Source organism: Cyprinus carpio, chromosome A16 (genome assembly GCF_018340385.1).
Source record: "Cyprinus carpio isolate SPL01 chromosome A16, ASM1834038v1, whole genome shotgun sequence".
NCBI lineage: Eukaryota > Metazoa > Chordata > Actinopteri > Cypriniformes > Cyprinidae > Cyprinus > Cyprinus carpio.
The window spans coordinates 12465958-12484274 of NC_056587.1; the positions used below are offsets into that span (position 1 = coordinate 12465958).

Below are 18317 nucleotides of genomic sequence, written 5' to 3' on the forward strand. Positions count from 1 at the left end.
GTTTTTAATAAATATTTGTTCATTATTTTTCTTAATTCTGAATGAATACAAATTCCCATTATTCTAATTATTGTAATGCAAAATGTAATACATTATTTCAATCATATTTATACATTATTATTTATAATATTTAAAACCAAGGGCACTATTACTGATGTTGTACTGAATTTATTCTTATTTTAGTACAAAAATAGTGTAACAGATAGGACAGTATAATTACATTACCACAGTAATATTTTTTTGCACGCAGTAATGAGACTTTTAGGGAAAATGTGCTTAACTGCCAATAAAATATTGTCAAAATGCAAGCACAGGCCCATTATGTATCTAAAAGATTCTAAATGCTTTATAATTGTTTTATTTTTATTTACTTTTTACTTAATGCAATTATAAAAAGAAAAGAAAAAAATACATTTTGAGACCAAATACAACCCAGGCATTTCTATGTGAGATTCCCCCAAAACATTTGTCATATAAAATAAATACAGATCTGCAATTACAAAAACCAAGATAGTAGTGTCCATCAAAGAGGGTTTCATACAATCTTACAAGCCACTCCAGAGACACCACAAGGACTGGCACACTGTTCCACAATCTACTTATTATGGCTGCAGTCCATCTTCAAGCAGTGCTAGTGTTTGGACCTCGGTTCCCTTTGATGGAGGGCTTTTCAGGAAATTGTGTACATGGCAACTCCACAAACCTCACCCGATTCTATATTCAGCTTTCTTGGAATAAGAAAAAGTTTTCAAAGGACCGAGAGTTTTTAAATTAATTCAAAAAGATATAATAAACTGTTATTTATAATTTACAACCACAAGCTATACAAAAATATATATTTTCACAGAGACCGTTGAGATCTGAGCATTCTTAACATAGGACTATTTGTAGAAAGAAATCCTTGTAGTAGTTGTTTCAATCCCTTATCTAGCTTGATAAGTATTTGCAACTTTCAGGTTATTCTAGTTGGACCTCACAGTACCATCATTGTCTAACTCTAATCAAAACCAGTATAAACAGCTCTGCTCACCAAAGCTTGATGGTATTACATAGCACATTTTAAAGGGCAACTGTGACTACATTTCTTCCCCTGTGCTGTGAGCACTGAGTAACTACTTGCATGTCACAGATCATGATGCCCCTGTTTATAGAGCTGATAACTTAAAAACTTAAAATCAAGTTTTGTAAGCTTGCTTAATCTGCTCTCCAGATGGCGATTTTCCCATCACTTTTTGCAGAGCCGCTGAGTATGTATCGGTCCTCTGCTGAGAAGAGAGTTTGAACAGTGTCTTCATGGGCCTCAAGCTCCTTCTCAACCTTCAGGCTCTCAGAGTCCAACACAAAGATCTTCCCCAAAACCTTACTGAGGCCTGGCCCACCATTACAACCAATCCAGACCTAGAGAAAGAGGAGACCACATATATATAAATCAGCTTCCGGTGTGCTATATGCTCTCATTTCATCCAAACAAACAAAAAGACATTACATGTTCAAAAGTCTGGGGTCATTAATATCTATTAACGTTTTTGAAAGAAGTCTCTTATGCTCACCAAAGCTTCATCTATTTAATAAAAATGCAATATCATTTTGAAATATTTTACAATTTAAATAACTGTTTTTTATTTTAAGTATGTATTCCTGTGATGGCAAAGGTGAATTTTCAGCAGTCATTACTCCAGTCTTCTGTCACATGATCCTTCAGAAATCATATGCTAATTTAAGTGTTTAAGAATGAATAGCATTTCAAAAGTTCAAAAGAACATTTAAAATTCCTGAAGGTATGACCATAGAAATGACATGTAAAATGTAACATTTTACCTGATCCTTCACTCTGATCATACAGGTGACCCCACTGCAGTTAGGCACTGTGACCTGTTTAGGTGCTTTGAGGGGGTCACTGGAGTCCCATATACAAAGCTCTGCTGAGTCAGTGAAACTTGTCCAGATCTGTCTTTTCTATAAAAACACATAACAAGAGCCCGAGATCAATGATTATATCTGAACACATTATAATTTTATGCAATTCACACCATTTAGTGGCATGGCTGACCTCTCTGACTGTCTGGGTGTCAAATGTCTTTATGTAAAAAGCATGAAACAGCAAAGGAAAACTACACACTAAAACAGCATAAAGCTGCATAAAGTCATACACAGAGATACCATAAATACTCATTTATTAAAATAATAAATAAAGATTTATAACTTAAAACATGCTTTTTTATACATCATAAATCTTTATGAATAAAAACAGATGTACTGTCTACAGTATATATATTTTAGGAAGGGGGATAATCATATTTGGGGGTCATATTTGGTTACAGCTGATACTGTGAGGGGACCATGAAAATACAAACCTCCATAAGCAGTGTGACCCTGCTGAAGGATGTGGTTTTCACATCATCAGGGAGGGAAATCTTACAAAGCAGATCTCCACGGGGACTCAGCTTCATGACACAATCCCTGGCACCTCACAAGCAATAAACACACATGCTAAATTTAAATTAAGTACTGTATACATTGATAATATATTCAATAACATTCAATAATGTTAAAGGGGTCATATGATGTTGCTAAAAAGAACATTATTTGGTGTATTTGGTGTAATGCAATGTGTTTATGCGGTTTAAGGTTAAAAATCATATTATTCTCCACATACTGTACATTATTGTTGCTCCTCTATGGCCCACCTTTCTGAAACGCGTCGATTTTTACAAAGCTCATCGTTCTGAAAAGTGAGGTGTGCTCTGATTGGCCAGCTATCCAGTAGCAACAAGCGCTACTCTATACTGCTCAAAACCTGCGTTTGAATCATCAGTGGCAAATTCTTTAAATATGAAAACGTACTTACAGACTGTGAGTCAGAAGCGGCAGACTGTCCCGACAAAGTTGGAATTGCCCCACTTTATAGAAACAGACACCGTATTGTAGGCTACTCTCTCAGGAAACAGTCCTCATCCTCCGTAAAATGCACTGCACACATCTGAATATTTGGGTTGAACTGTTCTGGAACAGTGTTGTAAATACAACTAAACCACTGATTCTAATTGTGTACTTTAAGGCCAAACAAATTAGTTTCGCTTTCACAACAAAACACACAGCGTCTCCACGACATGGCGCCAGAGGCAACAGTGAGAATAAAAGTTATGCCTTCTTTCTTTCCGTGAACATTTGGGCGGCATTATGCAGATCTTCCCACATCTTGACATAGCATGTTAGAATGAGCCATTTTAGGTAGGAGTGGTTGACTCTTGATGTTTACATAGAATATCTCTTTGGATTTGAAACTTTAGTCCAGGGATCTCCAACCCTTCTCCTGGAGAGCTACCGTCCTGCAGACTTCAGTTCCAACCCTGCTCCAACACACCTGTCTGTAATTATCAAGTAGCCCTGAACACCTTGATTAGCTGCTTCAGGTGTGTTTGTTTGGGGATGGAGCTGAAATCTGCAGAACAGTAGCTCTCCTGGAGCAGGGTTGGAGACCCCTGCTTTAGTCTTTGCAACTTCACAGATCTTCTTTATGCACCAAGAAACTGTAACGCTCCAAAGAGAAAGGAAAAATTGAAATCACATCATATAACCCCTTTAAGCTATACATTGGCAAAAGGAATAAAAAATCATAAAAATAAAGAATTAGCCACCTGAATGCTTTTGTAAAATGTAATATATAAAAATCCTACAGTACATATTGGACCTTCTAGTTAACAACAGTTTTGGACAGTTTAACCAAGCTTAAACTTACCACACCATAAGTCGTCATTGTTAATCTGAATGGACTGCAGTCTCTCACAGGACAGATGAAACTGCCTCTTCACCTTCAGAGAGGGGACATCCCAAACGATCACAGTGCCATCTGCACTACAGGAATACACCTGTGCTTGGCTTGGAAAGCACATCAAAATCACATTTCTACATAGTGTAATCTCTATTCTCAACAACCGCTACCAAATATACAGAAAGTACCACAAAAAATGCTGCCACCTGCTGGTGACACTTTAAATTGTATTTTTGGAGTACGTAATATTTTTCTTTATTTTTAATCTATCTATAACAAACAAAATATGTGTGTGTGTGTTTGTTTACATATATATCTATATATATATATATATATATATATATATATATATATATATATATATATATATATATATACACACAATACATTCTAGTAAAATTATATATATTTATATAATTTTTTTATAATATTTATTTAAAAAATATTAATACAAATGATCACAATGAAGTCTGTCTAATCCAACCTCAGCCAGGATATAGACCCTGTGAATGATGTTACTGTCCAATACTCACCCTGGTCTGTTCTCAGGGTTCAGTTTCTGAAGGGCAAAGTCTGTGACCTCTCCACGGTGCTCAGTCAGCTGTTTATGACACAGCATACTGCGAGTGTTAATTATGTAAATGACGGAGTCCTGAGAACCAATCCACACCTGCTTCTGGTCCAATCCCATCATGCAGTTCTGGGCACCAAAAAAAAAAAAAAAAAAAAGACTGGTGTGAAATCTGTTTTGAGAGTTAGACTGTAATTTTCACTCTTCCACAGATCCAAAGAAGTATAAGAAGTATAGGACACTGAAAACAAAGCTGCAACAAGATGTCAAGGTGCTCCAATCCACAAGGTGGCATCATACACAATTTACGGAGGTCCCTTAGGCCCCTTTACTTGAACAACACATTCTCAAGGACTGCAGAGTCACTAAATAGATTACTTAAATAAAACATCTGATATTGCTGATATAAATTACTTTTCTATCATCTTAAATATATAAAAATATATCAATATATTAAATCTTAAACTCAAACAGCAGCATCTTACCAGTCGAGATTCTCCTAAATGAATACAGTTTTGCATCAGGGACCAACTGACTGCATCAAACACAACCACTTTCCCACAGCTGAGAGCACACCAGAGCTTAGGGTTTCCTTCCACATCTCTGTCTGGGACAGTTAACTGGCCTGGAAGAAGTTAAAAAGATTTATTTAACATGAAATCTTACACAAGCACAGTTTATATAAATCTTACACAACACAGTTGCTTACACAAATAAAGTTTATATTTATAACTGAAAAAAAAAAAAATGAAAAAGTTTCATTTGATAACATGCAATAACCTGATGAATATTTAAACTGAATTAATGTATATCATAATCTGACAAAATCTCATGGGGACAGACCCGGACCATAAACATATTTCACATATTTCCCGGACCATAAACATATTTCACCAAAAACTCCTGCATGCTGACCTGGAGTGTAGAGCAAGACATCGACAGACTGAGGGTGCGTCATGTTCTGGGATGGATTGATCTTGTGTTTCAGAGTCTCTGCTGTGGGTCTGGGGATGATCATGGGGACTGTGGGAATGAGGACAAGATACTTTAATACAACTGGCTTGTCTTCATCATACAGTTGTTCTTACAGGTAGGGAGTGAGACACACCTTCTTGTCGCTGCTTTTCAAAATAGGCCAGTTTGGAGGCAGCAAAAATAGCCTTCTGTGTCTTTAAACATGCCACCACTGCATCCATAAGCAGGACATTGGTCAGTGCCTGCTGCACACACTGGGGGTCCTGATAAACACAAGAGATCACAGAACACAAACTAAAGTATTTTATGCATTTGTAGTTTAAACATGCATTGATCTAGAAAAGGAATGACCTCAAACAAGGAAAGAGAAACAAACTTGAATCCTTAATAAAAAATTATAAAAAAACACATTGAACAATTTACACCTAGTGAAGGAATGGCAGGAAATGGGAATGAACTAGTAGGGCATATTAAAGCATTTATGTGATTGTCAAAACAAAGCATTATTTCGACAGAAACACTGAATAGCCGCAAATTCCTTTGGTGACAGTTTTCTATTTGCTGCAAGACATATTTATGAACTAATATAAATTCATTTCTTATCTTTTTTTTTTTAAGTATAATTTCTTTGTTCAAGTTTTCAAAAGATACATTTTTACCCTGAAATGTTCATACCCTACCAGTCAAAAGCTTGGGGTCAGTAAGATTTCTTGTTAAATTAAGATTCAAGATTCAAGAATTAATTCAATTAATAATTTTATTTAACAAGTACACATTAAATTGAGCAAAAGTCACAGGCTTTTACACAGATACAAAAAAATTATACTTCAAATCAAAGAATTCTGAAAAAAACATTATCCACGAAATTAAGCAGCAAAATGGTTTTGAACATTGATAATAATATGTATATTTCATCCAGCAACAAATCTGAATATTATAATGATTTCTGAAGGATCATGTTACACTGAAGACTGGAGTAATGGATACTGAAAATTCAGCTTTGCCATAACATGAATAAATTCAATTTTAAAAGAAAAAATATTTCTAGAAAATTTTCAGTTTATATTTGATGTTTTGCTATATTTGTACATTATTGTTGCTCCTCTATACCCCTCTTTCTGAAACGCGTCAATTTTTACAAAGCTCATCGGTCTGAAAAGTGAGGTGTGCTCTGATTGGCCAGCTATCCAGTGCATTGCGACTGGCTGAATACCTCAAGCGTGTGACGAAAATGTTATGCCCCTTACCATGCTGTGATGTCGTGTGTCCCAGAGCGCCGAGACAAAACCAATAAAACCCCTTATAAAAGAGACATTTGTTGCATCCAGTGGGGACATAATTACTTATATGAATTATACGTCTTTTTACGCGTTGCATTGCATATCGCACCGCGTAAACATAAAACCATGTCTGCATTTATGATCAGATAGGCAGCACAAATAGCCTTCTGTATTCCAGTTTTAGATATTTCACAGTCCAGGTGAATTTTACCTTATGGTTGTCTGTCATCATTCTCCCAGCCCACATCTCCTTGACCATCAGGTTCCACAGTTCACACTCAGATTTTAAATTAGCCTCAAATATTTCTTTCCTTTGGCTGTTCTTGATCTTTAGAGATGGGATCCTCAAAAGCGGGGCAACGGAGATGTTCACTTCCTGGGTTCACAGGATTCATACGGTTATCACAAACACTAATTTCTCATTTTAAAAGTAATATTACAGCTTATAGGTATAAAGACTCACAAACCTCAATGTCCCTAAACTTGGCGATCTCAACATATCCACATCTGCATGTCAGCAGAAAGAGCCTCTTTTGAGTCATGGCAATTTTACCAGCACCATAACTGGTCTTCACAGAGCTGGACAGCTTGTACACACACTCATTGTTGTCTAGGCGTTCCAGGACCTCAGCAGGCAGGTCAATGTCTTGTGCTTCTGCCTCGGCCTGTTTCCAGAAGCTATAAAACACTCTGAACATCTCTGGATGAATATGCTTTTCCCCACCTGAGAAGAACAAACATATTATAACAAAATATTTTACACAATATCTCAATAAATAACAGAATATTATTTTATTTTTCAGATTTTTAATTAATATTTATCTTATATTTATATATTTATATTTATCACTTACTTTTGTCTAAATACATTAAAAAATAAGGTTTATAGATTAAACATTTTTAAAAGAGTTAGAATTGTACAGCTTGAAAATTTATATTCATTATTAGCCCGAGGTTTGCTAAACATTAAATATAAATTTAAATGAGCTATAGAAGACAGCAAAGGCCGATATATGCCAAATACTGACCAGTACCAATAAATTAAATATTCTATCTCTATTATCTCTGTTCAAAAATTCTATCTCTATTATTAACTGGTATAGTACAAACATATTGTGCATTCTTAATGGTTTTATACAATGACACACTACAGCTCAAACTTACCGACAATGAGAGCTTCAAACAGTCTCTGTGAAGTGGCCATGTCCCGCACAATACCAGATTGCTGAGTGCACGTCACAAACTCCTCCAGCTGCATGGGGGTCTTGGGCAGCTCAAACTTCTTTACATGATAGTCTGATTCCACATGCTCGCTTTTTTCATTGTTTTTCATCTGACAGATGAGCCGCTTGAGCTCAGATCGTTTCTCTACCTGGACTCTCTCCTCCATCTGCAGAGAGTCCATCAGCGTCTTCACCAGCTCTCCAGGAAAAATCGCAATATCTGTTTTGTAGAGGTTCTGGAAGTCGCTGAGGGCGTCCAATCGCTTAGAGCTCAGCATGTTGATGAGGCCGCGCAGGTAAAAGTATCTTGCTAGCAGAGAGGAATCATCAGGTGGGGTGGCTGATATGGCTTTGTTCAGCTGGAGGATAAGATCTCCAAAGTAATGGAGTACACCGGGGTAGTTCAAGGGAGAAGGGAAATCTGGGAGCTGGAAGATCTTGAATGGCCTGACTGGAATATTCATAGCTTTTGGGATAAGGAATTTCACAAAGACGATCAGTAACATAAATATATTACAATAATCTATAAATACAAAACTGAGTTGTGCCAATGCATTACAGTACTGCAGTTCTCTTACGCTTTTCAGGAATGATCTTAGTTGGAGACATCTGTTTGAGGAGACTCAGGTGTTTCTTGTTGTCCAGGTCAGGGAGACTTGAGCCCAGACGTTTACTCAAACCTCTCTCTAAAGAAACATTTCGCGAAACTATATCCTTTATGGTGGGTCTGCGAGAGTAATCCATTGATCTACACAATCTACAGAAATTAATAACAAGTTATTAAACAAAACAACAGCATATATTTGAAATATAATTTTTTTGTTTTGACATTATAAATGTATTTACTGTCACTTTTAATACATTTAATGCTTACAAACATCACTAAACATTTTTATTATTAATGTGTAAAATCCGGTGAGGAAATTTGTACGAAAAAGACAACACAGCTTCAACTTACTTTTGGTCTTCTGTCTGAGTACTAAGCTCCATTTGGGTAAATTTATCTCTTTTTCCATTCAAACGTTCTTTCAAGAAGGAGTGGAAAATGTGTGTTTCCAAGACCTGTCATGAATAAAAAGCCATCAGTCATACTATTCTATTTCAAAAGGTTGGAGTCCAGACATATTATTAAATGGAAAGCCACCTTTTTATAAAATGGTTTGTCGTCTGGCTCCCTGGTCTTCAGAAACTCATCAGTGTTGAAAACTCTGTGTTCATAATTAAGGTTATCACTGACATCTCTGGAAAAAGAAACATTTTTAATCACACGTGTATAGGATTCAAATTCAATTAGTTCAAAAGTCAGTTCTAGTGTTCTGCACAGGCTCTTACTGACCTAAACATGTTGACGATGAGCTCCAGGGTGATGTTTTGTATATCCGAATTGAGCCTGTGTTGCCAGTGTCTTCTCTGCATCCGCAGCTCATGAAGACTGCTACATATTCTCTGATGAACCATTTCCAAGTCATAGTGTAATTGAAGACCTTTCCTTCTACATGAAGAGCCAGCAAACCATTTACAATTCTGACAAATACATGACTGAATACATTACAAACATATAATAGGACCTGGGGCCTATACCATGAAACTGGTTTAGAGTTCAGTTTAGATTGTGCCTTAAATCCATTACACATAAATGGAGAGGAGGATTAGTGAAGGATCAAAGTCTTGAGGTGACAGAGAAAGAAGATGATCAGCATCATTGATTGGATTGTTTGGATTTGTCAATCAATCATGTAAGCTTGTGTTTGTTCAACTACCATCATTGTGCAGGCCCCTGGTCTCCCCAGCTGGGTCTGATAATGTGAGTTTATTAATATCTTGTATATTTTGATTACTCCAGTAGAATAAAATTCTGAACGTTAGCAAGACTGCATTTAATGGTTAAATGTTTCTTACCGACACTTGAAACGCTGAGCAGCTGCCTGTGGGATGTCTGGGACGTCAACATAATGACAGCCAGAGCAGGACACGGTTCCCTCATCAATATTGATCAGAATCAGGTCATCTGTTAACTGATAAACAGACAATGATTTCACAGATCCCAAATCACAGAAGTGGACACGCTGTTGACTTAAGTAAAAATCATGAATATATCAACATATTAAAGTTAGCTAGGGACAGTTTTAATTGAGATAAATAAATCAATCCATTTTATAAATTTTATATGAACTAAAGCAGGGGTTTTCAAAAATTGCATGGGAAAATGATGCTCCTAAAATATAAAGGCATCTATAAACACACAATTATACTGTGTGAAAAATATTAATCGTAATATTAAAAATACAACTTCTTATTTAAAATGAACAATTTGTCAAAATTTAATACTTGACTTTTAGTATTATAATAGCTTTGGTATTGTACTAATGCCAAAAGAAATTATCAAATATGATGAATTATTATAAAATATGAATATGAATGTTTTGTATTAAGTTACATTTTAATGCAGAATAAAAATGTCATCAATAAAAATTATCAAAAGCCTTTTCTCCATTCAGAATTCGCCAGTCCCTCTATCACCCCATCTTGGACCCCAATTTGAAAAATCCTGAACTGCTGAATGAGTTAATAGGGACCATTATTTAGATTTTACCTTGGCAACGTCCTCATAGTGGCTGGTGTGGCATCCCATGAGGAAGGTAGTCGGTGCCATAACAAAGTCAAGCATCTGTTGGGACAGTATAGGCACCAGTGGGTGCTGCCAGTGCAGGGGCCAAATATACAGCATGAAACACTCTATGATCAGTGTCAGTTTGGCCCAGTCTGAGGAAAAGAACACCATACGCTGCTCTGTGAGTATACTGGCTATGATCTACAGGGGAACAGAGACATAAAACATTTTTTCAATGTGATGTGGACCAAAACATTCATTAACATGTTTGTTTCATCAAAAAAGTTCATCCATTTTTTTTTTCTAAAATTGACTGGTTGTGATTTCCAGACTGTCTGTGATCAAACAAAACTGCTAACAAAGAAAACGCCTCAATTATTGTTGTTTCCATATTAAGTCATCAGCATTTATGTTTGAGACCTGCAGCAGCTCTCTGGACTTGAAGCAGAAGAGCGGAAGATGCAAGTCCAGGTCGATAATAGGATGGTTTTTGTCTTCTCTGGATGGAAGGACAATCGTCAGAGGCCTTAAGGTGAACACCTGCCATGACAAATAATAAAAATATACTTCACATGTGTTATGCATTTTGTATTATGCATAGACTTTTTTTTTATTTTTTTACACAATTACAATTTGATTTCAGTTCTCCGACTTTGCTAAAGTTTAGATGTCTTAAAAGAACCCACCACATACAGCTGGCCAGGAGGAGGAACTGGGACTAGAGCCAGTTTAGCAGAAAACTCCTTCACTTGCTCTTCCATATCAGTAAATTGACAGATTTTGAGCTGATCTAAGAGGCTGCGGATGGGAGAGTGGAAACTCAGGAAATGGAAGAAAAGGTGGTGTGTGTGTCATTTTGGATGTTAAAATGCTTTCTCCTATATCGGTTTAATATGGAAAGACAACTATGACAGGCATTTGTAGGTTGAATTCTCTGAAATGTGTGAATCTCTGAAGTGATTTCAAAGCAAGCTCTTGTTGTTTCTCAATAATTCAACTAATGCAAATATATGTGTTATGGGTGTGTTTCTTATAGTATAGACAAACTGAGTACTTTATGAATGCATATTCGGCGCATTTTTGAGACACACAACTATTTGCACTCGCATCTTGCGCAAGAGATGAACAGAAAGCCATGTAAAGTTAAAAGAGGTTCAACTTTTAGAAAACATGTTTCGAGATTTTGTGGGAGTTTTATTTCATTCTACTGTGTCTCATTTGTTTTTAAATGCAATCGAATGATAGACGCTTTGGCTGTTTGTATTAAGTCAAGTCAAGTCATCTTTATTTATATAGCGCTTTACACAAAAAAGATTGCGTCAAAGCAACTGAACAACATTAATTAGGAAAACAGTGTCAATAATGCAAAATGACAGTTAAAGGCAGTTCATCATTGAATTCAGTGATGTCATTAAGCTATACATAAATACATGATGCTGTTTTGTTCATATTGTTAATGCAAATTAAATTTGATTTATAAATATAAGATTAGACGGTATTCACTTTTTATAAACAGACGTTATATCATTACACTGAATAAACAGTTCATTGAGGTGCATTATTTTGCTGCTTGCGCCCTCCTGTGGCTTCACGATACAGGTCAAATGTTTCCCTAAAACTTATTTAATCTGCATATAAAATATAAAAAATAGATATTTGTTTCAAAATGCAGTGGTTAAGTTTAAACCTTTTTTTTCTACTGCTCTCTAAGTTATAAAAAAAAGTCAATAATTATCAATACGGAACGATATGAAATATTATATTGTGATACTTTTTTAGTTATATTGCCCTGCTCTATATTCTCCTCTGTTTCCCAAATATTTTCTTGTTTTTCAATACATGTGAATAAATGTCTTGAATCTTACCTAGACAGACAGTCCTTGAGAGCATTGTAATATTGGTGTTTTGATATAACACATATTGCATAAGCAATGTAGAATTGTGGAGACTTGTACAAAGACCGGTGTCCATTCTGCATTTCTTCCTGTATAACAGGGTTTAAAACAAAATATTTGCATATGTCACTGCCTTAATCAAAACAGTATCAACTGAACACCACCATATAGTCTGGAAAGTACTCACAATCGCAGTTTTCAATTTCATTAATCAATGGTATTCATTTTATTTTGTGACCTAAAACAATGAATGATATTCATACGAGCCTGTGTGTGTGTTTTTGTGTGTCTACCCTATATATGTATGAAACATAACTGGATAGTGATATATAATGTGATGGAATTCATGATTCTGGTACATAAGATATCCTACTTTGTCCCAACATGACCTATGTTCTACTTTGAATAACCAAATAGGACATATTAATATGTTACTATTTTAAACACATATTCAGTCCACAGCATGCAACAGCAAGAAAAAAGCTGTAAATCAGTTGCCTAAAATTCAGTAGAAAATAGAATATTTGCATATTCAATGTTTGCATATTATAGGACTCAATATTTGCACTGTTAGCAGAAACATTCACTTTGCATTCGACTTCATTTTGCCTTCTTTTTTTTTTAAAACATTTTTGCTAATTCAAGCACAATAACTGAAATAATTTTAGCATTAAAATTAATAGGAACAACTGCAAAAGTGTTCACTAAACTGGCATTGAAACATATGAACAGATAAATAATCTTAAAGTTGTTAAATCTTAAAAGTAATCTTAAAGTTTATTAGTAAGAGTAATAAACTTTAAGAAAAAACATTTATAATGTCACAGTTATTCTGGACACACTCATAAACAGCAGGTGAAGTTCAGCACAGGTGTTCTGTCAATACACAACCATAATGAGAGGTTAATATACAGGTAATATAAAAAATGAACCTGACCTGTATTGATCTACAGTACTGGAGAACTACTCCATGAGACTGGTTTCCAAACACGTCAGTGAAGACTAGGAAGTGAAAATGTTCATCCTTTTGCTCCTTAGTTATCTGAAGTCCACCTGATTTAAAAGAAAGAAATGAATGTTTGTCTAATCTAATCATTCTAAACTAACGTTACACCTAAACTGAACTGCAGTATTAAACATATAAAGCACTGCTCGTTATAGTCAGTTAAAACCTTTATTATTACTCTTTATACTGTTGTGTGCTGACCTTTGACATGAATACTATAGAGATTTTATACTGTTTCTGAAATATTACACTGTGTAATATATTAAGATCTGCATGGAACAGGGTTGCAGGCAGCATGCACTGATATGATTCAACAACCAAGCTTTTGCACACAAACTTGTTTCACCTGGAAAGCAGAGTTGTGGCAGAGCCACCAGATTCAGGTCTTTGGGAACACTAACATCCTCTGTGGTTTCTTCTTTGGGGTTTCCAGACTTAATAACAGGCCTATCATTTTTCTTCTTAATGAAGAAGTGCTGTTGCTGGGTCTGGCTGAGGTTTCTCATGGCTGGTTCACTGAGACTCTCTTTAGACACAAATGGAGGTGCATGGACCTGCAGGACCACAGGATCGAGCAGCGGTAGAGGACTTCCATTCACCTGCAGCAAAGACTGGACACAATGCTTTTTCAGGACCACTGATATGACTTAATCTGATGAGAATATGAACAGAATTTGAAACCCTTTTTTTCAAAAGCAATATTCCCTTTTTTAGATGCAAAAAAAAAAAGATCAAATAAAATAAAACAAAATAAAATAATTTAATGAACCTTGGCACCTTTCACAAACAAACTGCTCCTATGAACCTCTATTAATAAAAAAAAAAAAAAAAAAAAAAAAAAAATATATATATATATATATATATATATATATATATATATATATATATATATATATATATATATATATATATATATATATATATATATCATTCATATATATAAAAAAAAAAAAAAAACAGATTTTATATTTTGAATAAAGGGTAAACTTCAAAGTTAAAACTGAAAACAAAATGCACCCAAATCAGGGATTCCATCAGAATATAGTCTATAGCTCTAGACCTGTCCCATCATGTTTGATGATGCATATGTTGTTTTTAAAATAGGGATCCTCTGTTGTAAAGGCGGTGCCTTACACCTCATTACAGTTTAACAAAAACTCGCAGAAGGAAATTATTTTACCTGGGACAGCTCCTTCAGTTTATCATTTGCAGCTCCAACAACGACACATGCTTCCAGTAATCCTGAAGGAAGACCGTCTGCCATTGATAATCAACAGGATTGGCACTCCTCATAAGATCTGTGAACAGAGAGATCAGTGAAGAAAATTACTGTTATTATATTTACAGTAGCATTCAAATTTATGGGGTCATTACTTTTTTTAAAGAAATTACTTTAATTCAAGCATCCATTAAATTGATGAAAAAAATGAAATGAGAGTGAAAAACATTTTTAAAATAAGTGCAATAACATTTATTTAAGCATGTTGGTGATTTTCATTGCTACAGATTTGGTGATGTTGTTGCCCAAATTTAAAAAGACTTGATAAAAATTCCTGTTTAGAATATATCCACAGGGGCATTTTTACAGAAGAGGTGTTAGTTTGTTCTTCCGTTCCTGGCAGAGTGAGTGGCGTGGAGTGGCATGATTTTTGACTGGTGCGAGTAGTGGATTTTTTGAAAGTCGCAGCATTGTAGTTTTTTTAGTCGCTCAGAGAGCACTCCACTACTGCTCCATCACGAGCACAATTAATGCCAACAGCCCATAATATAACTACATTTTATCAAGAACTCATTAAACATCATTAGCTAGTTTGACAGATCTGTGGATCACTCAAATCAGAAAGAATGTGAAGGTTATAATAATGGCGATGGACAAGTGTGGGAGGTTATATCTCAAGCATAGCATGTGGATACTCAAAACTGATCGGATGAATTCATGTTTTAAATAGTTTATTGTAAAGAAAGCAGTTCTTTCAAATTGTAGATTTACTGTTCTCTGTATTTTTTTTTTGATCAAATAAATGCAACCTTACTGAGCAGAAGAGATTTGTTTCAAAACCATTAAAATAATCTTACTGACCTATTTTTTTTTTTTAATGGTAGTGTATATTATAGGCTTTATTTTATTTGTTGCGTCAAAGCACACAAAACCGGATTATAATAATAACAACATTACAAAAGCACAAACAAAACATTAACTCATGCATCGTTCTCTGCTGCGCTCCACCCGCTCGCGCTACTAACAACTTGACAAATGGATATAGAAAGTGCGCTTTGATGCATCCAGAGACGGCGTTAGGATATGGCAGACTATTTCCTTTTGCAAGTTTCAGCTCATACATCTTTGGTGTGACTCGCCTTGACCAAAAGCCCCCCAAGAACACCTTAGCGCCCCCTTTCAAAAATATTGGTTCCAGCGCCCCCCGATGCTCTCCCCCGTTGAGAAACACTATGCAATATTAAGATATAGGTTTTACAGTTAAAAGGTCAGGAATAACACAACAGCAACACAACGGCATGGTTGTGGAAACAAAATAAGTTATTATTACACAGACATTCCGGAAACCACAGATAAAAGAGACGTGCCACTAATCTTATTTTCCTGCTCTGGGAAGTTCCTGGGTTAAATTTAACTCATGTGTCTGTTGCAAGAGTAAAATGTCTAAAAAAATAAAAAAAATAAAACAACAACAACAACAACAACAAACAAAAAAAAACAACAACATTTCTTTCTGAAGAGATTACAGGCTAGAATACGTGAAGCAGGGTGGGACATGTTATTATTTTAGACACGTATTCAATCCACAAATTAAATAACATGCAATACATTGTAAAAATATAATTATGTGCAAGCCAAACTATATATATATATATATATATATATATATATATATATATATATATATATATATATATATATATATATATATATATATAAACTGTAACAAAGGGAGCTGTAAGTGAGTAGAAAAAAGAACATTTGAATATTTTACTGTAGTCATCGGAAACATACAATATGCATTCAACTTCAACTTCAGATAATGAGTCACTGCTTTTATTTTGCCTAAATATTTACTTTTGCTAATTCAAGCACGATAACTGTGATAATTTAAGTATTTACCCTAGTAGGAATAATTGCAAAAAAACTCTGTAGCTGACGTTCTCAATGTATAGATAATCTTAAAAGTTTTAATATAAGGCGACAACATTATACATTTTTTTCTTAAAGTTTATATTCTAACCAAAAAAAAAAACCACCATCACTGCAAAAAAAATAATAAACCAAGCACCTTCGTCGATCACCGGTATTATGAATGTGAAATTACGCACGGGACAGGTTGAGACAAAAGACAGGGATACACTACACATGCCCATGCGCTCTACAGTCAACAAGGCGCCACTTGTTCTCAATGGCCAGTCCTACTTTTAACATGACAACATAATACATGCGGCCCATTACTTTACAACACCCTACCTGTCAAGGGACACTGGCTCAAAAGAAGGTGGCCGAGCTGGGTGGTATATGTTGAGGGGGCGGGTTGTTGGTTTGCGGCACGACGTATGTTATAATACATCGTGTATACACTCACTAATCAAAGAGTGACAGCTTTTTAGTGGTTATGAGCACTCTTTGCAAACTTTCTATAATCCATTTAAATTAAATTAAATTAAATGTATGCATTTAGCAGACGCTTTTATCCAAAGCGACTTCCAGTGCATTCAGGCTATCAATTTTTACCTATCATTTAAAATGTAGAACTTTGTTTTTCGGCCACACACACGTTGCAAAGTTTCGGAAATAACGTCTGCATCTTTATACGGGATTCAGTCTCGAAGTAGCAGTGTTTTAGCTACATAGTGATAATATAACAATAGACAGGACAAAATATGTGAAAATGTGCATTAAGACTAGAACACCCTCACTAATTTCAGAAGCACCCTTAGTGATTATTTCTGGATTAATAAAATAAATAACTAGAGGCTGACTATAATCAGCTTGCTTCCTTTTAGTGAGATAAGCCTACTCTTCACCTGAATAAGAAAAAAAAAAGCTATTTTAGTCTTCGGTGATGCGAAGACAACGTTTGAGCGTGTACACGCAATATCTGAGCGAGAGCAGAGACCATTCATAAAAGAACAATGTGTATTTAAAAGCGCACGTCCGGTTCTGTGTGCGTGAAGGAAATCCACTTGCGAGTGTAGAGATTCTTGCTCGCGCATTACATGGATCAAGTAACATTATGCGCGTTCGATAGAAACCGCTTCTGTACTCGAAGCAAAGCGAAGTAGCAGAGTTTGGTATTACCAGGCTTAGGCTAGTTCACTGTTCCCTCTTGGTGGAATTATCTTCCAAAATCAGTCCGAGAAGCCGAATACCAGACAGTATTCAAGAAAACACTGAAAACTGAAAGTTCACCCCAAAATTAAAGGCTTGTCATCATTTACTTACCCTCAAGTTGTACGTGTTTTGCGATTTATTTAGTAGGCTTTCACTGTCAGAAATATTAGATATTATTTGATAAATTATCTAACTAGCAAGAAAAAAAAGTTTGGTGCCCTTAACATTTTCTGAAGGTTAAGCATCTCCTTTCACTGATTATTTGCTGAAATAATAGTTATAAAAATATCATTAAGCGAAGCCCTTTTACCTTATTCATGAAGTGTCAGTGACAAATTAAGAATTTACTCTGTAAATAAATAGGCTACTGATTTCTCATGGAAACGCTTTTTTCAAACATTGCAGAAATCGTTCAATATAACTTGACGGGTAATAATGTACCGGTTTTCATATCGAATTGAATGTTTCCTTAAATACAGGCCTTCCTTCAGTTCGTGCATCTATTCATGTATCACCCAGTATCTCATTAATTATGTACTCGCGCCACCTAGTGGTCGATGGCCGCGACACCACACTAGAGTTTGCGATACGGATAGTCAACAACCATAATACATTTCAGATACAACCACATTGTGCTACAGTTTA

The 18317-nt window shown here is 35.3% G+C and overlaps 1 protein-coding gene across 1 annotated transcript; it reads right to left on the minus strand.

Annotated features, from left to right (window-relative positions):
- Positions 1-152: 152 nt before the first annotated feature.
- LOC109089806 (DENN domain-containing protein 3-like) lies at positions 153-17005 on the minus strand. The gene is made up of 24 exons (XM_042772714.1): positions 16624-17005; positions 14514-14631; positions 13680-13944; positions 13265-13380; positions 12298-12416; positions 11119-11230; positions 10853-10972; positions 10415-10633; positions 9721-9836; positions 9158-9313; positions 8966-9062; positions 8780-8883; positions 8400-8578; positions 7763-8287; positions 7066-7322; positions 6810-6974; positions 5452-5581; positions 5259-5366; positions 4829-4968; positions 4306-4472; positions 3740-3879; positions 2355-2467; positions 1819-1956; positions 153-1398 (listed from the first exon to the last, which is right to left on the minus strand). The coding sequence occupies exons 2-24, from the start codon at positions 14595-14597 to the stop codon at positions 1195-1197; spliced, it is 3774 nt and encodes a 1257-aa protein (XP_042628648.1). The 5' UTR covers positions 14598-14631; positions 16624-17005; the 3' UTR covers positions 153-1194.
- Between the last annotated feature and the right edge of the window lie 1312 nt (positions 17006-18317).